Consider the following 22,392-nt stretch of genomic DNA (forward strand, 5'->3'; position numbering starts at 1 on the left):
CGGCGCTGGAAGTTGCCCATTTTGAACAACACCATGGGAATTTCAGATTTCACACAGGTTGTTGGTTGTTACGTATGGGCTCAAATTGTGGTCATAAATATTTTGTACTTGTAAATCAGTTTTGTATGTGTAAAAAGAATTTGTGTGTGTGTAAAAAAGATTTGTGTGAAAGTCTGCACTCAAGTTTCAAGTTACAAGTATGAATTTTGACCCTATTTTTCTTCCTTTCATCTGATTGGCCAATGTCATGTCAATCTCAAATTTAACTATCCAATCAGAGAACAGATGGATTTGGCTGTTGGAGGGGATGGAGCTTATTATGGAGCTTCAGGTCCTTGAAGGGAATAAATGCCCTTTTACATGCCAGCCCAGCATTTTCCTTCATCACCACGAAGGGAAATAGTCTGTGGGTGTCTCAGTTTGGTGATTTTTGTGTCACAGGTTTACGTGCTTAACACAGGGACCTCCCGAACCTTTTCAATAGCGCTGCGAAACTCCGGGGGGGGGGCAGTGTTGTAGAAATGACAGTCTTCACTAGTGGGGATACCTACAAAGCTTTCTTTGTTATGAATTAGCATCCGTGTTTTTATTGAACATTTGAAGAACTAGCAAAAAAACCCCAGAAACTCTTGTAGAGGACATAAAGTCAGAGATAGAAACGACAAGGAGCAGGTGCATATAGTACAGGTAGAACTGCTGCAAAAACCCACAGAGCTCAGCAGCCAGCGCAACAAATTCTGAATCCTTAACTTTTAGTTAGCAGTTAGCATTAGCAGCACATGCTGGATCCAGTGTGAAAGGACCTTTATGCTGGACACTGTGACTAACAGCAATGGTCCCGGGTCAGCACTGACTTCGTGTTAGACTAATCCTAAAGTAATAATGGTATTTCTAACCACTGATATACCACAACTTTATCCTTTCAACAGCTTCTATTGGATATTTATATAGATATCCTCCAGCTTCAAACTGTATTACCCTTCAAGGACCTGCAGTTCAAAAAAACACCCCTCTGACAGCCAAACCCATCTCTTCTCTGATTGGATAGTTAAATTTGTGATTGACATGACATTGGCCAATCAGATGAAAGGAAGAAAAATAGGGTCAAAATTCTTACTTGTAACTTGAATCCTGAGTGCAGACTTTCTCACGTATTTTTTGGCTAAGTCCACACACAAATCTTTTTTACACATACAAATCTTGTTTACCCACGCACAAATTCTTTTTACACATACAAAACTTTTTTACACACACACAAATTCTTTTTACACATACAAATCCTGATTTACAAGTACAAAACTGATTTACAAGTACAAAATATTTATGACCACAATTTGAGCCCATAATTACGCTCTGGAAATGGAATGAAGGTGAGTGTTATTAACCCTCCATGGTCCACGGACACGCTGCACCTCCAAACCACATGACTGATTTAAGCTGACACAGCAACAAGCTGCAGCCACGCTGAGTCTTTCAGCCTGTGTTGAAAGTTCGGACTACAAAGTATACACCGGTTTTTAAATTTTAATCACAGGCCAGTAAATCCAGAGTTATGATAAAAAATATATATGCCATGCTTTTTTCTAAATACTGTCATCATGGTTGTGTGTGTGTGTGTGTGTGTGTGTTTTAAAGCCTTATCTAAAGACAGTGCAAAAACAGTAAAAAAAAAGATTAAGGGAGATCTTTTTTCCCATCAGTGGAAACTTTCTGCGTCACGTAGGAGAAAGAAAAGTTTTGGGAGTGACGGTAATGCCAGCGAGACAGAGCGAGCTAATGTGTGTGAGAGAGACAGAGAGTTTTTAGAAGTGGAAGATTTCTGACGTTTAACGTGGAGTGTATAGTTAGTCTGTTGTGTAGTCGTTTTGTTTTGTGTGTCAGTGAGGGCACTAACGTATGGAATTCAGAACAATGCCACCTTGAAATGAAACCAAAAAAAATATTGAAACCGAAAAAAAATATTGTAGCTGAAATAAATGTACTGAAAAATCTTGTATTGAAAGTGAAAAAAAAAATTGATAGTGAAAAACAATTAATTGAAACTGTAATTTTTTTTATTTTTGCTTACAATTTTTTTTTTCAGTTTCAATCCATTTTTTTTCCGTTTCAATCCACTTTTCCGTTTCAATCCATTTTTCGGTTTCAAACCATTTTTCAGTTTCACTCTGCTGGCACTGTTTTGGTGTCCGGGGGCGCGCTGGGGAGGCGGGGATTCCAACCTGCATGTATTTGCATATATTATAATGTTGACCAATGACTGGAGAAAACACTGACGACACGGCTGCGGTCACGGACAAACTTGCATGTGTCTGTTCGGGAATGGCAGATGCTGAGAGGTCCAGCATTTACATTACCGACAAAGTGAGAGCCTGAGGTGTTCTTCAGTAAATTGGACTACCGGACAGGAGGACCTGAGGCACCACCGCATTATTTTTGGTAAGTTAAATGTGTTTGTAAGCTAATCCGTAATTTAGGTCCTTAGCTAGCTACCTAGCTACCTAGCTAGCTAAGGAAACTTGTTTTGTATAGTTTGTTTAGCTAACCCGTGCAGGTGAATGAATTTACCCTGACTAAAGAAATCAAGAGAAACGCACGGGGCTGCTCAGTGACTAACCACGGTTACTGTACTTTTATTATGAGTATTATACTGTAAGAGCAACAGGCTGGACTCTGCTTCTGCTCCTGTGCAGAGCTGATTATTAAATATGTGCAAACAGCAGCAAGTTTTCTGTCGCTTTCCACATGTGGAACGACATTAATGCCAATTTTTAAAAACCTGGCACTTCAGGTACCCCTCATTGGTCAATAGCTACGGATTAAATAGCAAAGCCCGATACTTATGTACTGAAACCAACTACTTCCGCTTGTCAGCTTAAGTTAAAATGTTACATTTTTCTTCTGATTATTGTTTTTAGCATTTTTTTTACTGAGTTTGTTACAAATATTCAGGTTAAAAAACTGTCCAAATTATTTTTAATGAATTATGTTCACAAAGTCACATGTGCAGTACTCTGTACAGCTTGCATCTTTAGGACAAATAATTTGAAACATTAATGTTTCTTGTTCAATACTGAGCTGATAACACCTCTGTATGTTGTGACCAGGATGCAGCAGCAGACTGAACCTCGACTGAAACCTGCTCCATCATCTTATCTTTGCAGATGTCCATTTATAAAGCATCAACAACTCAAAGGTAAACATGATATTAGAAAATGTGTTAGTAAGGCCTTTAAAACAAATAAAAAATAAACAGCTGTCGGCAGAGCTGTAGGACTGAACAACTTCAGATCCCGAGTGTGTGAGGACGGAGAAGGATCAGCTCTATTTCAGATTTGAGAGATAAACTTTATATTTCAGTTTGTGATGATTCTGCTCTGTTTGTGATTACAGGAGCCATCCTCAGATTCAGACCTCAGCACCACCCAATGACAGCAGACAGATCATCCTATATCTTCAATCTTTGTAGTAACTCTTTGTAGTTTTCTTCAGTAATTAACTGAAGAAAACAGTAGAAAGGTTAAAATACCACATGTGCTGTCAGTGAAAGCTGCAGCTGTTTTATTGATAAATTTAAATACAAAAAGTCAAAAGCATTAATCACCCCTTTTACTGTGTCACTATACATCAGCATTAACAGGACCTCCGTTTGGTGTTTCAGAAAACTGCTGATCTCAGACCTGCACAACTTCTGTTTTAAACACTGAATATACTCAGCTACATGAAGAGTTTCAGTCTTCCTGGTGTTTCTGAAATGATGCCTCTCACTGTGGGTCAACAGAACATCTGGCACAGGACAGCTGTAATGAAAGAAATTGAAGAAGTTTTGAAAACAAAATCTTGGAAATGCCCTATATGTGAGAAGCAGATTTTGTATTTACTTTTCTTTTTGCCAATCAAGTTAACTAAAAGTATAATTTTCACCATACAATTGCTAACCTTGTCATCTCCTACACTGTCTGGTTTGGGCTCTGGGCTTGTCCTTCCGAGCTTTCATGAGACTGCTTTTGGTGCACTGTGGTATGAGGTGCTAACCTTTTGACAGTGTTGGGAAGGTTAATTAAAAGGTTATGAGTAACAGTAGGTGGACATTAGGTAAGGCTGCACTTTTTGCAGCGATCTCGTATAGAAAACTATTCCACGGGTATATAAAACAGGTCAGCGGCTCTGAACCGTAGTAAAGGGACCTCTGGCTAATACGTTGGGTTCCGTGTCGGGCTCGTAGCTGAAAACTAGCTTTACTTTAATTTAATTTATTTATTTAGGGCAGTGCATGTTAATGAACAGAAATGTAAAAAAAGATTTACGTATATATAGTTACGTATAACTGCATCATCCGCATACATTTGAGCAAATATATTTGGACTTCAGGTAAGTTATTGATAAAAAGAGAGAGCAATAAGGGCCCAAGAACAGATCCTTGAGGAACCCCTGTATCACAGTCTAAATATGGAGATTTAACCCCATCCAGCACCACACACTGTTTCCTGTGTGAGAGATATGAGGCAAACCACTGAAGAGCCTGACTGGAGATATTAAACTGAGTCAATCTGGACAACAATATCTGATGGTTTACAGAGTCGAAAACCTTCTTCAGATCTAAAAATACAGCTCCAACACAGGGACTCTTGTCCAGCAGGCTTTTCGAGTTCTCCACTAACAGACACAGGGCAGTATCTGTGGAGTGATGTGCCCGAAAGCCAAACCGCAATGGATGTAATGAGGGTTGGGTGTTTTCTAGGTGAGCAGTGAGGAGTTTCACCACCTACTTCTCAGCTATTTTAGATATGACCGGGAGTATGCTTATGGGGCGACAATTAGCCATGTCAGTCTTCACACCTGCTTTGAAAATTGGTGTAACTGCAGCAATTTTCCAATCTGTTGGAACAATGGAGTGTTGGAAAGACATAATCAAAACATGAGTTGTTGGACGTACAAGCAAATCCATATATTCCTTTAGGAAATTTGTGTTAATAATATATACATCATGTGCTTTTTTTTTTTTTTTTTGCCTGTCCCATTTGGTTCTTTAGCCATCAGAATTGTTTCTGAAGACCAACAAGGAGACCCAATGGATTTACTTTGCCAAATGGATCATCGTGGCATTGCCGTATTGGTCCATTTGATCGATCTTTGTTTTTATTATTTATTATATTTTATTTTCAGATGTTACAGACGGGACAGACATGAGTGAGGGATAGGAAAGGGAGAGAGAAAGAGGAAGGAAAGGAAAAACAGAAGGGGAGAGGGACAGTGAGAAAGGGGGGGGGAGAAAAAAATCAAAAATCTCCTGGATCACCTGTTGAGAGAAGAATAGAAAACAAGCAAAAAAACACAAAGCAACATACTAAACACAACGCCATCGCATTAATCTAGCTAAGTGTAAACAGCAGTAAATACTAAATATTCAATGTTGTTGTGCAGCACGCAGGACAGACAGCGCACAATGTGCTTTGAAGTAGCAGCCAAGAAAGGTGTAATTTAAGTCTACGAGCAGTGAACACCCGTGTGCACACCTGTGTGGATCAGCGCGCTTGTATTCAAATGGTTTCCACATGTAATGGTCTGCAAGAGGATGTAGCGAGCCATAGCCCCGTCCCCCAGGGCATGAAGCAGGCATGGAGGAGATCCAGGCCCCCAGACAACCAGAGGCCCCAGAGTGCGAGAGCCCAAGGAGGACCACCGGAGGGGCATCCGTGCCACCTTCATGGGAAGGGCTGAGGATCCCCAGACGAGGCGTCACCCAGTAGCCACCGAGCAGAAGCTAGAGGGGCTGCACCGGCGTGCCCGCCGGCTCTGCCGGCAGCCAGCTGTGCCAGAGTGAACCGAGCCGCAGGCCCAGGGGCCGGAGGCCCGAGGGCCCCCCGCACCCCGGAGGAGGCCTGACCGAGCAACAGGCGCCAGGCCCCGCCACATACCTGAGTGCCCAGCCCCGGACACCAAGAACCACCAATGCACCGACCCCTGAGGGCATCAATCACCGGCAGGGAGTGTGGTGAGGGGAGATAGGCCTTGGAGGGCCTGGGAGTTCCCAGAGAGGTGGAGTCTAAGACCCGACCTGACATATAGACACAGACAAACAGGCACACACAGACACAAACATGCATTCCCACCCTCATGCACACATATACAAACATTCAGCACTCACCCAACGTAAGGATTGACATAAATGGACATGTACACACAATCACACTCCCAAAAACATACTCTATACCACAGGTCCAGGTACCCTCGCCCCCAGAGGGGAAACAGAACCCAGACCCAAGAGATGTTACCCTTCCCCCTGGGGTGGAGGCAAGCAGACCGTCCCAGGCTCCGCAGCAGCAGGGAGGCCAATCGGACAGCCAAAATCTCCTCCCAGCCCCCCCGCCCCAATGGCTAGCAGAGAACGGGGGTGTGTGAAGACCCCATACCTCCCTCCTCCCGCTCATGTGTAGTGTTGCTGCGTGTTGTTCTAAAGTGCATTTAAAACAAGGGAGAGCATGGTGCTGCTGCCAGAGAGCAGCAGGTGTTAGCACGGCCCCTCCCGAGAACCCTCAATGTCTACATGGATTTATTGCTTTTTATTGTTTTAAACCTGTAATTAGTTTAGCAACTTCAGTGTCTGAAATATGAGTGATGGTGAAAAAATTTTGACCAACATCATTCACATTATCAGAGCATACGACTGAGTCAAAGCTCTGACTGATCTCCTTAACCGATGAGATAAAGAAAGTGTTTAAGTTATTGGCAATAGATAGATGCTCTCTAACAATAGAGTTATTTACATAAAGTTCAATTGTAATTTTACTTTTGTTTGAATGACGGCCAAGTAATTTATTTAAGTTTTGCCAGACATTTTTACCATTACCTTTGGCTCTTTCAATTATATTTATAAAAAATTTTGCTTTGGCCTGTCTCAAACTTCTTGTTACTTTGTTCCGCATTGAAGTAAATCTCTGTCTATCCAGAGTTAGACCTGTTTTCAGGAACTGCTTTAGTAATTGATCTCTTGTTTTCATTAGATTCTTGCACTCTTTGTTTCACCAGGGTAAATTAGATGTTGTCTTTATTTTTTGTCGACCTCTAATGGAGTATGTTGATATAACATTCTTGACAATGTCAGTGAAGTGACTGCTGCAGAATTGTGGATCATCACTACACAATAAAGGCTCCCAGTTAACTGATGCTAATGCTTCTGCTACATTTTGTCGCTGACTTCTTGGTATAAATTCATAAAAGGATCTCTTATTAGATGAACTATGAAAGTCATTCTTAACCCGTGATTTCATAATTTTTCTAGAAAATAATATAAAATTGTGGTCTGAAATACCAGTGATAAAATTATAAGATTTAATAATTCGCTCGGGCTTATTACTGAAAACCAGATCTATTTTAGTTTCAGAGTGTCTCGTTATTCTTGTGGGTTGTTCATGTGTGGAGTAAAGTTCAACGTCTCCATTATGTCCTTGAGTGTTTTTCTGTCCTTTTCACAGTCCCAGTTGACATTAAGATCTCCCATTACAATTATTTCATTAGACTTATTATTTATAGTATGATATTTAAGTAATATCTGTAGTTGCTCATAAAAAATATTCTTTGCGGAAGGAGGGCGATATAAACAGATCAACGTAAATGACATTTCTGGAGAAAGAGTGATTTTAACAGAAATATGTTCTATTTCGACATCTATTGGTGAAATAAGTAAAGAGCAATCCAGGTGTTTTTTACATACAGAAGTATTCCTCCTCCTCTTGTTTCAATTCTATCCCTTCTGAATACTGTGTACTCTGGAAAGACAACCGCAAACTCAGGAGAAGCACTTGTGAGCCAAGATTCAATTCACAAAATGGAAATATTGGAATTGCTTAGAATATGTTCCAGTTGCTCATGCTTTGGTAACATACTGCGAATGTTAATGTGTCCACATAGAAGCCCCTTTGGTTTATTTTTAGTGTCACAGATTACTTTAGTCTGATTATATGTCTTGCAGATCTTTGTTCCTCTGTAACTTTCAAAGGCAGGATTTCTTGTCCTTTTGTTGACAATGCTATGAGCATTTAATGATGAGAAACCCTTTACCGGAGACTGTAGTTTGGGTACAGCAGGTGGGGGCCCAGGAAGCCGAGATGGGGGCCCAGGCAGCCGCGTTGGGGGCTAAGGCAGCCGAGGTGGCGACCCAGGCAGCCGAGGTGGAGGCCCGAGCAGCTAAGGTGGAAGCCCAGGCAGCTGAGGTGGAGGCCCGAGCAGCTAAGGTGGAAGCCCAGGCAGCTGAGGTGGAAGCCCAGGCAGCTGAGGTGGAGGCCCAGGCAGCTTAGGTGGAGGCCTGAGCAGCTGAGGTGTAGGCCCAGGCAGCCAAGATTGAAACCCAGGCAGCTGAGGTGGAAACCCAGGCAGATGAGGTGGAGGCCCAGGCGGCTGAGGTGGAGGCCCAGGCAGCTGAGGTGGAGGCCTAAGCAGCTGAGGTGGAGGCCCAGGCAGCCGAGATTGAAACCCAGGCAGCTGAGGTGGAAAGCCAGGCAGCTGAGGTGGAGGCCCAGGCAGCTGAGGTGGAAACCCAGGCAGCTGAGGTGGAGGCCCAGGCAGCTGAAGTGGAAATCCAGGCAGCTGAGGCAGAAACCCAGGCAACTGAGGCGGAGGCCCTAGCAGCTGAAGTGGTAACCCAAACAGCAGAAGTGGAGGCCCGGACAACAGGGGCGTAAACGCTATTAGCTGCAGATGTAGCCTTACTAACTGGGACGGTGTTTGGAGCACAGTTAGTTGAGGTGGAAAGCAATGCAGTGACAGCTGTGCCCATAGGCTAACTAGGCTAATTAGTTGTAGCCAGACCAAATCACTGATGTTTGAATTAGGTCCAGGATTTAGTTCTATATCACCAGACTTTGTTGTCTGGGTCAACTTTGCTAGTGAGAGACAGAGAGAGGCGTTGAAAGGCTGCTCCAACGGAACTTATTGTTTCGGAGGAAAACACGAACACAGGCAAGGCAAGGCAAGTTTATTTGTATAGCACAATTCAACAACAAGATGATTCAAAGTGCTTTACAGAGACATTAGAAACAAAAACAAATAAAAAGCATGATTTAAAATTGATTAAAACAAGCAAACAAACTAACTAACTAATTAACAAACAAACAAACAAACAAACAAACAAAACAGTATATAAAATCAAAACAGATAAAATCAGAACAGTAGATAAAATCAGTAGTTAAATGTAAGTTTTGAAATTTAAGCTTAAAAGTGTGGATTTGGTGCTTTATTCAAATGCAGCTGAGAACAGGTGAGTCTTCAACCTGGATTTAAATAAACTGAGTGTTTCAGCTGATCTGAGGCTTTCTGGGAGTTTGTTCCAGATATAAGGAGCATAAAAGCTGAATGCAGCTTCTCCGTGTCTGGTTCTGACTCTGGGAACTGATAAAAGACCGGATCCAGATGACCTGAGGGATCTGGAAGGTTCATACTGGGTCAGGAGGTCACTGATGTATTTTGGTCCTAAACCATTCAGAGCTTTATAGACCAGCATCAGAACTTTAAAGTCTATCCTCTGACGGACAGGCAGCCAGTGTAAAGACCTCAGAGCTGGACTGATGTGGTCCACTTTTTTGGTCTTAGTGAGGACTCGAGCAGCAGAGTTCTGAATGAGCTGTAGTTGTCTGACTGATTTTTTAGGTAGACCTGCAAAGATGCTGTTACAGTAATCAAGCCTACTAAAGATGAATGCATGGACTAGTTTTTCCAGGTCCTGTTGAGACATCAGATCTTTTATCCTTGATATATTCTTGAGGTGATAGTAAGCTGATTTTGTTATTGTCTTAATGTGTTTTTCTAAGTTTAGGTCTGCATCCATCACTACACCCAAATTTCTCGCCTGGTTTGTGGTTTTTAGGTGTATAAATTGAAGTTCTCTGGTGACCTGTAATCGTTTTTCTTTGGCGCCAAAGACTATTACTTCAGTTTTGTTTTTGTTTAGCTGGAGAAAATTGTGGCACAACCAGTCATTAATTTCCTCAATGCATTTACCAAGAGCCTGTACAGGGCCTTGGTCTCCTGGTGACATTGTGATATATATTTGTGTGTCATCTGCACAGCTGTGATAGTTTATTTTGTTGTTCTTTATAATCTGTGCCAGTGGGAGCATGTAAATGTTAAACAGAGGGGGTCCCAAGATGGAACCTTGGGGAACTCCACATGTGATACTAGTCTGCTCAGATGTGAAGTTACCTGTTGATACAAAGTATTTCCTGTTTTCTAAGTATGTTATGAACCAGTTTAGTACAGTTCCTGAAAGACCTGCCCAGTTCTCTAGTCGTTTGAGTAATATGTTGTGGTCAACTGTATCAAATGCTGCACTGAGATCCAGTAAAACTAGGACTGACATTTTTCCACTGTCTGTATTCAGACATATGTCATTAAACACTTTGGTCAGAGCGGTTTCAGTGCTGTGGTTCTGTCTAAAACCTGACTGGAAGGCATCATAGCAGTTATTCTGTTTTAAGAAGTAATTGAGCTGTTGAGAAACTGCTTTTTCAATGATCTTACTTAAAAATGGGAGATTTGAGATCGGCCTGTAGTTTTTCATTTGTGTCTTGTCAAGATTGTCCTTTTTCAGTATAGGTTTGATTACAGCAGTTTTTAGTGGTTCTGGAAACACACCTGATAATAAAGAAAAGTTGACGATCTGTAACAGGTCTGACTCTAAAGTCTTTGAGACCTTTTTGAAAAAACTTGTTGGCAGGACATCTAAACAGCAAGAGGAGGAGTTCGGTTGACCTAAGATGTCCTCCAGGTCTTTGCTGTTAATAGGTTGAAACTGTTTCATGGTGTTTAAACAGTTTTTTGGTGGACACAGTACATATCCTGGATCTGCTGTTGATGTACCAATTGCTTGTCTAATTTTTTGGATTTTTTCAGTGAAGAATTTGGCAAAGTCATTGCAGGCCATGGTCGAATGAAGTTCAGCTGCCACTGACACAGGAGGGTTTGTTAGCCTGTCAACTGTAGAAAATAAGACCCGAGCATTATGGCTGTTTTTAGTGATGATGTCAGAGAAGTAGGACCGTCTTGCACTCCTCAGTTGTAAATTATAATTGTGAAGTTTCTCTTTATAGATGTCATAATGAACCTGGAGGTTTGTTTTTCTCCATCTGCGCTCAGCTTTCCTACACTCGCTTTTTTCATTTTTCACTAGTGTGGAGTTTCTCCATGGAGACTTCTTCCTTCCAGAGATAACCTTCACCTTAATGGGAGCAATAGTGTCCATTACATTTAACATGTTAGCTTTGAAGCTATTGACGAGCTCATTGACTGACCCTCTGGACAGGTCAGGTGTTAATGGGAAGACCTGGTTAAAGATCTCACTACTGTCTTCAGTTATACACCGTTTTGTGATCACTGCTGTTGATATATTTGTGTGGGCTGAGATTTTACTTTCAAAGAAAACACAGTATTGATCAGACACGCCCACATCAGACACAGTAACCTTTGAAATGCTCAGGCCCTTGGAGATCAGTAGGTCAAGAGTGTGTCCTCTATTATGTGTGGCCTCTGTTACATGCTGAGTCAGCCCAAAGTTGCCCAGAGTGTTACTCAGGTCTTTAGTCCCTTTGTCCTGAGGGTTGTCCACATGGATGTTAAAATCCCCAACAATAATTACACAGTCAAAATCAACACAGATCACAGACAGCAGTTCACTGAGGTCATTAAAAAAGTCTGTGCAGTATTTGGGAGGCGTAAACATTAAGAAACACAACTTTGGATGGGGCCTTCAGCTGTAAAGCCACATATTCAAAAGACTGAAAACTTCCAGGAGATAGCTGCTTACATTGAAATGATTCATTAAATAAGACAGCAACCCCTCCTCCTCTCCTGCTCACCCTGGCCTCACTGATAAATCTGTAGTTAGGAGGGGTCGTCTCGATGAGAACAGCTCCACTGTTACTTTGGTCCAACCAAGTTTCAGTTAAAAACATAAAATCAAGGCTGTGCTCAGTGATTAAATCATTAATTAAAAATGTTTTCCCAGCTAGAGATCTAACATTTAATAAAGCCAACTTAAGTGTTTTAGAGGTATTACTTGTCCCCTTGTGTTTGGGAGCAGTCTGTGGCACACAAGGTATGTTTACTATGTTTAAGGATCTTTTAGAGTGCACCTCTCTGTGTTTTGACCAGGCCACATGTCTCCTTCTGTCACCTAAAAGTACAGAAATTTTAAAACCTTCTAGTAAACAGGGTCCCAGCTTCTCCTGGGAAAAGTCACCACTGCCATAATCCTCGCAGCCCGGACCCTCCACACATCACACATCAGACTGCGGAGACAGAGCATGAAGGTGGTAAGGAGGAACTAAGGGGGGCGAGGCTGGGCAATGTGACTTCGATTGCTCTGTTGAGGGTGGGGCTCGATGGCGAACCTTTGGCCGCTCTGGTGGGGGGTTTATGGGGGACAATCTGGGGTAGATCTGAGCCCAGCATTGACCCGCTCCATCATCTCCTCAGTGAATTTCAGGTGTGGGGAGGAGGGAGAAAGGGAGGGGGAGGAGGGTGATGGGGGTGATGGCCTGTCAGGGGTTTGGGGGACTGGGGAAGATCGTGGTCCCTGGTCCTGGTCCTGGTCGTTGGTGTTGTTGAGAGAGTTGGAGGCAAATAGGGACCCCTCTTCTTGCCTCAGATGTCTCTCCTTTCTGAGGCTCTTCCCGGGTGGGGGCAGATGGAGCTCCTCCTCAAGGTTTCTGCTGGGCTTTGTCTGTTCTTGGACTACTGTTTGTTCCTCTTTATGAGATAACTCCTCGTTTATCTCAGCCTTGGCACCAAGCACAGATGGATGACGTATGGAATAAAACAAGTTGGAGGTGAACAGTTTCACCCCTGACTTGTTAAAATTAAATCCATTTGCTTTAAACAGATGCCTGCGTTCCCAAAAAATATTAAAGTTGTTGATAAAATGCACTGAGTGGTCAGTACATGCTGATATGAGCCATTTATTCAGTGTAAACAACCTGCTGAATCTCTCGTCTCCTCCTCTGACCGGCGGTACAGGTCCACTGATGAATACAGCTGCATTCAGAGAGTTTACAGTATTTAATAATCCAGTAAAGTCCCGTTTCAGAACCTCCGACTGTTGTTTGGACACATCGTTTGACCCTGTATGCAGAACAATGTTTGTCACGGTTAGATGTTCATCTGCAATTTGAAGAATTCTCTCCTTCAGGTTGTTGACCATATCCTTAGGAAAGCAGAGGACTTTAGTGTTCTTACCGCACATCCTTTGTACATCCTTTACGGCAGAGTCACCCACAATCAGAGTTTCAGGCCTAGCTTTTAGCTTTTCCTGTGGCCTTTTACTTTTCAAAAGATTTTCGGACTTTACTTCGCTGCTTTTAGATGGATGGTTGTCCGATATAGATCCAGGGTCCTTTGATAGTGGAGCAAATCTGTTCTGCAGTTTCACATTCAGTTGTTTTGGAGGTTTGTTGTTAACCTTCCTATTCACGGTTGTCCAGTCCTGTTTCCTCTCGTATACAGGGGTAGAAGAGCTTCTCTGTCTCGTAGGAAGTGAAGGCCAGTCGGTTTCAGAGATTTCAGCTCGCTGTGCCCTGCCTGTGATACGTCCTCCCCCTTCCAGAAGACATGATTTATGTCTTGGTTTTGCACCAAGACAGTCCAAGGGGGGATTATCGCTTGAGGATTTATAATAGTGCACAAAGTCTACTTTCTTGGTCATGTTATCTGTGCTCCTTAGCTGTGTACTAGCTTGCTCGTCGCCATTGTTTTGAATCAAAGGCAAGGTTGTTTCATTTCCACACAGTCCATTTACCTCTACGTTTACTTCTAAGCGATGAATTTTTGTCTCCAGTACTGCAATCTTCTGCAGGAGGCTGTGGTAGTCATCTGTGGAGAGGGAAGGCATCTTGTTGCTAGTTAGCCTAGCGGTTAGCACCTTTTCAGGCTATTGAGGCTGCTCGGTGCCCAGACGCTGTAATCAGGCTTCAGCTGTGTCTAGGCCACAGACACACGGAGCGCTGAGGATAAGGTAACTATAAAAATGTTGCTGTTTCTGTTAAGAACACTTTAATCCTAATGATCTATAAGTGTCCAGAAACTATCGCAGGTAAGCTCATATGGAAAAAAGGGAAAAAATCAGCATAAAAATCAATAAAAATCAATAAAAGAAGCAAAGCATTTAAAGAGCAAAGAGATGAAGCGTCAACACTCACAAAGGGGGAGGAGTTGAGTCGTACAGTCGAGTCTTAACAGTTTACTTACAGCTGGACTCGTCAGGCACTCTTTTTGGCTGCAGTGGTTATTATTATATTTACATGCTTCCAGCTCCCGTTTCTGCTTCGTGACAGCTCGTACATTTTCTTTTTCTCCTTCCCTCTGTCAGGCGTTGTGTGGAGGCGAGGAAGAAGGAACCCAAACGCAGGACTCGCAGGTAGGTGAAGATTTATTATGAGGAGTGGATGAACAGAACAAAGGGAGAAAATGGCTGGCTGGCTGGACGACTGACTGAAGGACTGACTCAAAGACTGAATGGCCGGCTGGCTGAACGCAGGTGGAAACGACAACAGAACATCAATGACACAACAGAGAACTGGTGAAACCGAGGAACTTAAATACACAGGTTGAATGATGACAATGATTGGAAACAGGTGAGTACAGGGCTGAACATAATCTGACTAATGACATGGGAGACAAGCTGACACGGGGAAAAACAGGAAGAGAGAACATTAATGTGGTGAACTAAACTGAACATGAACAAACTGAAATCACTGGGTCAACGACCCAGGAACCCTGACAGGACCCCCCCCCTTCAAAGGCCGGCACTCGACGGCCAAAAGAAAAAAAGACACGGAGGCCGGACCAGGCGTGGACGAAGACACGGAGGCTGGACCAGGCGGCGCGGAAGCCTCTGGCTGGAGACAGGCAGGGCCAGTAGGCGCGGAAGCCTCTGGCTGGAGACAGGCAGGGCCAGTAGGCGCAGAAGCCTCTGGCTGGAGACAGGCAGGGCCGATAGGCGCAGAAGCCTCTGGCTGGAGACAGTTAGGGCCAGTAGGCGCGGAAACCTCTGGCTGGAGACAGGCAGGGCCAGTAGGCGCAGAAGCCTCTGGCTGGAGACAGGCAGGGCCAGCGGGCGCGGAAACCCCTGGCTGAGGAGTGGCCGGGCCAGCGGGTGCGGAAACCCCTGGCTGAGGAGCAGGAGAGCTCACAGCTGGCTCTGGGTGCTGTGGCTGCAGGTCCGGGAACTGAACGGGATGGTGGACAGGTGACTGGGAAACAGGAGGCGACTGGACTACAGGGCACTGGGCGGCAGACTGGACAGGCTGGAGGACGGGCGACTGGGGGACAGGAGCAGACTGGACTGACTGGACAGGAGCAGACTGAGCTACAGGTGACTGGACAGGAGCGGACTGAGCTACTGGTGACTGGACAGGAGCGGACTGAGCTACAGGTGAGTGAACTGACGGGGCTGGAAGCTGAGCAGCAGATGAGGGAACTGACTGAATTGAAAGCTGAACAGCAGGTGAGGGAACTGACTGGAGTGGAGATGCTAAGGGATGAACAGAGGTAGGCGAGGCTGACGACGGAGCCGAGGTTGGTGTGGCTCATGGCTGAGCTACAGACTGAGCTAGTGACGGAGATAAAATTACAGCTTGGGCTAGTAAGGCTGGTGCCTGGGCAGGGGACAGTTCAGCTAATCTAACTAGGGATAGTGCGAGGGCGTGAAAGGCTGGGTCAGGAGGTGGATGAAGTGGTGAAGTAGCAGCTGAACCGGTTAGCTCTGCCTCGCCTCTAGGGGGGTCAGGCTGGGTTCTGGCTGCCCACAGCCTGGGCGCTGGGACAGGCACGGGAGGTGGCTGGACACCAGTCACCCCCACCCGAGAAACAGGAGCGGGTGTGGAGGTAGACTGGGTCGCAGCTGCCCTCCTCCTGGGAGCTGGCACTGGAGTGGGTGTAGGCTGACTGATAGGAGTGGAAATAACGACTGGGTGAGTGAATCTGCTAAGTTTTTCAGGGATTATGCTGGTCCTTCTGCCACCACTATTTACAGTCTTTGGGGGAGCAGAGCAGAACAAATCTTCCCAGTCCACAGAATCCTCCAGGAGGGAAACATCCCATGAATGAGAGATGGGTTTATTATTGGGTTTAAGTGGCGGGTCAAATGAGGGTGGAAAACAGTCACTGGAACTCACCACCGGGTATTGCTGGAAATAGTCCATTTTATGGCGGCGTGTGCGCCGCTTTCCCTGGGAGGAGGAAGCGGGCGGGGTGCACGTCCGAGCCTCTGGCACGGGAGCCTCTGTTGAGCCGAGGTGAGTACAGGGCTGAACATAATCTGACTAATGACATGGGAGACAAGCTGACACGGGGAAAAAACAGGAAGAGAGAACATTAATGTGGTGAACTAAACTGAACATGAACAAACTGAAATCACTGGGTCAACGACCCAGGAACCCTGACACCCTCGCTCACAGACACACAACGGTTATGGCAGTCCATTCTCCCTGCAGCATTGACTACACTGCCCATGAGGCTACATTGTTTAGGGCGATGCCTGTAACACTCTGCTATTGCCTTCATATTAAATCATTTTTGTATAATAATTTTTAGAGCCTCTTATTGCGTGTTTTTTTTTTGGGTTTCCACCGGCGTGGAATAACCAAAAATAGAGAGACAATAGCCTAACATATGAAACAGGAAAATACCGCCATGTAATCCATTTATTTCAACAAACTAACTGTATTTTCAATATCACCTATTGAACAGTAACTGTAATGGATACATTTAGTCATATTTTGTATTTTAAATACGTAACGCCGGTTCATGTATTACGTTACTCACCAACACTGCCTGTTGATGAGATCTTGTGCCGCTCCTAAAACACCGGTCTCCAACTCCTAAAGAGACACGGTATCCCTAAATTTAGCAAATATTAGCTTCAGGCTGTAACATTGGGTTGTGTTGCGTGGTTGAGAGGAGGTGGCAAAACACCTAGCAGGCTAGTCGGAAGAGCACACACCCACGCTGGTATCGGTAATCCACGGTGGTTCTTTAATACGCCTTCTTCAACAACCATATAAAAGCCCGGCTGTACGGCTGCGGCTCAACAACATAACGCCCAGCGTTCATACAACCCAAGCATTGCAAACAAAAACAAAAAAAGGTCTGGAGAAGAAAACATAAATCCGTCCCTCGTTAAGCACGAGCGTGCAGACACGTGTCCTCATAATTCCAGAGAGAGAGAGAGCAGTAACACAAACTGATGACACCATCAACCCTCGACTTGGGTGTCTTAAAGGGACACCACACCATAGTGGCTGTTACATATTCCCCCCGGGTTAAACAAAGGCTGTCCCCAGCCGAACACAGCAAAGGTACAGGCCAGACTTAACCAGCTTCCATACATGGTCAGCAGGATAAGATGTTTTTTTTTTGGGTTTTTTTTGCCTGTCCCGTTTGGCTCTTTTGCCATCAGAATTATTGTCTAAAGGCGAAGAAAGATGCCCAACGGATTTACTTTACCAAATTGACCATCCCAGCCTTGCCGTAATGGTCCATTTGATTTACCTTTTATTGTTTATTTTATTTTCACTTGCTGAATACGGGACAGACCTGACTGGGGGAAAGAAGGGGAGAAAGAAAGAGGGAAAGAGAAACAGCTGAGAAGAGGGACGGGGGAGAAGGGCAAAAGACAAAAACCAACAGAACGGGCAGAGAAAAAAAAATGCATATATCGATCACCTGGATCACCTGCTGAGAAAGAAAAAAGAAAGCAAGCAGAAGAGAACAAGAGTAATAGAATAAACAACATCACAATGATATATGGGAATATGACAGTAAATACTAAATGTTAAACATTATTGTGCAGCACATAAGATCAACAGAACACAGTGTGCTTTGAGGTAGGAGCCAAAAAGGGTGTAGTTTGTGGGTGTGATCACCCGTGTGTACACCTGTGAGCATGGACGCGCTTGTTTTTTGTTTTTTTAAAAGGTTCCTTCATGTAATAATCTGCTAGAGGGTGTGGGGGGGCCACAGCCCCGTCCTCCAGGGCGTGAAGCAGGTGTGGAGGAGATCAAAACTCCAGACATCCAGAGGCCCCCAGAACACAAGAGAGCAAGGAAGACCAACAGAGGGGCAGCTGCGCCACTGTCCCGGAAAGAGCTGAGGAGAGTCCCAGATGAGGGCTCACTCAGCAGCCGCGGAGCAGAAGCCAGGGGGAGTTGCAGTGACGCGCCCGTGAGCTCCGCCGGCAGCCAGCTGCGCCTGAGTGACCGAGCCCCAGGCCGAGAGGCCGGGGGCACCCCACCTCCGAAGTGGCCCGAGCGAGCCCCAGGCTCCAGGCCCCGATAAGCGGCCGCCAAGGAGTGAGCCGGTGTGTACCTGGACGCCCATCCCCGGACACAAAGAACCACCAACGCACCGATGTCTGAGGGGGTCCGCCACTGGCAGGGGAAGTGGTGGTAGGGGGAGATAGGCCTCCAAACCTTGGAGGGCCTGAGATGTCCCCAGAGAGGTGGCGTCTGACACCCAACCTGACATATAGACACAGACATACAGGCACACACAGATACAAACATCCATTCCCACCCTCATGCTCTCATATGCACTTACTCCACACTCAACCAACGTGGAGACAGACATAAAGAGACGTTGTACACACGATCACACTCCCCAAGCGTACTCTACAAACCGGGTCTAGGTGCCCCCGCCCCTGGAGGGGGGAACTGCACCCAGACCCAGGTGGTGTTTCCCTTTTCCCTGCGGTGGGGGGAGGCAGACCGCCCCGACTCCGCAGCAGCAGGAAGGCTCCACACTCCAGACCGCAGCCGGACGGCCAACTCCTCCTCCTAGTCCTAGCCCCCCTGCTCCAGCAGGTCGCAGAGAACGGGGGTGAGAGAAGACTCCGAACCTCCCTCCACCCGCTCATTGTAATGTTGATGCATGTGTGTTCTAAGGTGCATTTAAAACCCAGGAGGGCTTGGAGCTACCTGCCAGAGAGCAGCAGGTAAGCGCATGGTCCCTCCTGCTAGCCCTCAATGTCTACGTGTATTTAAAATTGAGAGGTGGGCAACGATGCCAGGGGTGGGGTGTACACCCTGATGGTACTTTGGACTCCGTGTATCGTGCCCACCCCCAAGATCCTATATGTATGTGTAATGAGAGTGTGAGTAATGTGAATGTCTAAGTTGGTTGGACTTGGGTGTCTTAAAGGGACACCACACCATAGTGGCTGTTACAAGGCTAGCTTGCTACAACGAATAGGCTAATACCAGCATTTTAATTCCGTCACCTTTTGTTTGGACTCCAGAGACACTGTACAGTGAGGCACCTCAGTGTCAGATCATTCACCGGTTGCTCTCGCTAGTAACCTTTGTGTTTTTGAGCCCTCTGATTCTTGTAATGCTCACAGTATTTTCTTTGATTTAGCTGATATGAATGTGTCACCTGTAGAGATAGCTGAACCTAGGACTGTTGTTCCACACCAGACTCATCTACATTACCATTTGTTCCCGCAGTAAATACCACAGTGAATGTATTATTTAACATAAGTCTGCACTTTCAACTAAAATGTTGAAATGAAATGGAGACTCTGGGTCGCTGCATCTTGTTGCTGTGTTATGTTAGTTATGTTAGCTGTGTTGGTGAAATTGGTGATTTGGAAGCGCCGGCACGTGAATGGTAAATGGACTGATACATATATAGCGCTTTTCTAATCTCCCGGAGTACAATACAATAAGCCTCATTCACCCCAATCACACCCACTCATACAAGCACTGCTAAACACAAGTCCAAACTAACCAACACTGACACGCATTCACACTCCGATGAACATGGGGTTAGTATCTGGCCCAAGGATATTTGGCATGCAGGATAGAACCACCAACCTTCCAATCAGTAGCTATGGCTATGGCTCAGTGAGGTCGATAGCTGTCGACGGATATCCATAGCTGTCCGTCAACCTTAACAAGTGGGACTGAAGGGTGTGTTCCAATTGTAGTGGTATCATACTCCTCAGCCTCCCTGGGAAAGTCTATGCCAGGGTGCTGGTTCATCTGTTACTCAAACCTTGGATACAGGGGGAACAATGCCATTTTCATCGTGGTCGTGGAACACTGGACCTTTACCCTCTTGAGGATACTAGAGGGTGCATTGAAGTTTGCGCAAAAAGTAAACATGTATTTTGTGGACTTTGAGGAAAGCATTTGACCGTGTCCCTCGGAGTGTCATGTGGGATGTTCTTGGGGAGGATGGGGTGTCTGGCCCATTGCTAAGGGCCATTTGATCCTTATAGAACCGTTTCAAGAGCTTCTTCTTCATATCGAGCAATAAGTCAGACTCATTTCTGGTGGGTGATGGATGCCCTTTGTTACATCAGCTCTTTAGAGGAGATGGCAAAAATCAGACCTTTATGGTCAAATAGCTATTAAGAAACCATGACTAAGGAAAAGCAACAGGAAAAAGAAATTTGTTTGGGCCAAGAAATACAAGGAACGGTATTTCTTGGCTCTATGGTCTGATGAGTCCAAATATTAGATCCTTGGTTCCATCCTCCGCGTCTTTGTGAGACACAGAAAGGTGAACGCATGGTCTCTACATGCATGGCTCCCACCAGCTATTTGACCAAGAATGAGAGTGATGGAGTACTCTGCCAGATGGCATGGCCTCCACAGTCACCTCACCTTAACCCAGTCGAGAAGGTTTCAATCAATCAAGCAATTTATTTATAAGCACATTTAAAAGCAACACAGATTGACCAAAGTCCTGTACATAGTTAAAAAGTAAGAAGTAGACCAAACACACACAAAGACCAAAACAAAAAGCTAGAGAGTAAAAATTTGTTTTCAAACGGTTTTTAAAAATGTCAAGTGTTGAAGAGATCCTCATTTCAAGTGGCAGACTGTTCCAAAGATTGGGTGCAGCAATCGCAAAGGCCTGATCTCCTCTGTTTTTTAGCCTGCTTCTAGGGACCACTAGAAGCAACTTATCAGCTGACCTGAGAGCTCTATTAGGAGTATTTTTAGTGAACAGATCAGAGAGGTATGCCGGAGTGTATCCATTTAGAGATTTAAAAACAAGCAATAAAATCGTAAAATCAATTCTACAATGTACTGGAAGCCAGTGTTAATGAGCCAAGACTGGGGATATATCGTCATGTTTACGAGTGCCTGTCAAGAATAGCTGCAGCATTCTGAACTAGCTGAAGACGAGACAGCAGAGCCTGGCTGATACCAAAATAAAGACTATTGCAGTAGTCAAGCCTGGATGAAGGAAATGCACGCATCACTTTCTCGAAGTCAGCAAATGACAAAATGTTCTTAGTTTTTGCTTGTGCCCTGAGCTGGAAGAAGCTGGCTTTTACAACAGAATTAATTTGTTTCTCAAATGAAAAGCTACTATCAAAGAGCACTGCCAGATTCTTTGCAAAGCGATTTCTGGACTTTTCCAGAGGAAACAAGGTCAACCTTCAGAGACAAGCGAGGGTCAGAAGGTCCAGATAGTACAATCTCAGTTTTTTGGTCATTTACATTCCAAAAATCTAATAAAAACCACAATCTTTTTAAGAGAAAAGTAAATTTGAGAATCATTGGCATAACAGTGAAATGAGATTCCATGTTTTCTAAAAATAGAGCCTAATGGGAGCATGTAAAGGGAAACGAATACTGGGCCCAGGATAGATCCTTGAGGGACCCCACATGTAAGGGGGGTGCCCTTACATGTGGGGATGAAGGTTTGGATGAGATGGACCGAGTGAAGGCAAAAAGGGCCAACAGGTGCTCAGCCTTTCTGAGAACACCTCCAAGACTGCTGGAAAACCATTTAAACTGACTACATCATGAAGCTCATTCAGAGAATGCCAAGTGCAAAGCAGTAATCAAAGCAAAGGGTGGCTATTGTAAAAAATCTCAAATATGGTTTGAGTTATTTGAGCACACTGTTTTGTTTACTACATAATTTTCATTCATGTTTTGATTCCTTCAGTGAGAATCTACAATGTAAATAGTCATGAAAATAAAGACAAACAATTAAATGAAAAGGTGTGTCTAACCATTTGATTGGAATTGTATTTTAAAGGTTTAAACACTCACACTGACTCACATGACAGTACAACTTCAGTTTTCTGAAGTTCAAATGCCTTGAGGAAACTGAAAGCATTTTATTTAAAGCAAAATACAAACCTAAGCTGTTGATTTTTCAATGGAATCAAAATAACTCATAAATATTTAAAAGTACAAGGAGTTATCTAAAGTATTGTCTTTGTTGAAATGTCACTTACTGGGAATTTACAGTGTTCTTGAAATTAGTCTTCCTGCTCAACAGAATTTACCAGGAAAGCTCAGAGGTTCCCAGTACTCAGTCCATTAAACAGCATCAAGCAGACATGGACTCCATATTTAAGGTTTTTATATGTACATCTATTTT

The 22,392-nt window shown here is 44.5% G+C and overlaps 1 protein-coding gene across 5 annotated transcripts in view; it reads left to right on the forward strand.

Moving 5' to 3' along the window:
* Positions 1 to 22,392, forward strand: part of LOC308401873 (protein NLRC3-like) — a 42,266-nt gene that overhangs the window by 8,329 nt on the left and 11,545 nt on the right. The window contains exons 1-4 of one of the 5 annotated variants that reach the window (XM_080890325.1): positions 1,121 to 2,436; positions 3,105 to 3,193; positions 3,391 to 3,854; positions 22,291 to 22,369. In XM_080890325.1, coding sequence (XP_080746451.1) covers positions 3,844 to 3,854; positions 22,291 to 22,369 — 90 coding nt within the window. In that variant the 5' untranslated portion in view covers positions 1,121 to 2,436; positions 3,105 to 3,193; positions 3,391 to 3,843. Of the gene's footprint in view, positions 1 to 1,120; positions 3,194 to 3,390; positions 3,855 to 13,953; positions 22,370 to 22,392 lie in introns of those variants that run through there. The other 4 variants (XM_080890324.1, XM_080890327.1, XM_080890323.1 and 1 more) reach the window with 4 other exon arrangements.

This window comes from Rhamphochromis sp. 'chilingali' (genome assembly GCF_963969265.1).
Source record: "Rhamphochromis sp. 'chilingali' genome assembly, chromosome: 9".
NCBI lineage: Eukaryota > Metazoa > Chordata > Actinopteri > Cichliformes > Cichlidae > Rhamphochromis > Rhamphochromis sp. 'chilingali'.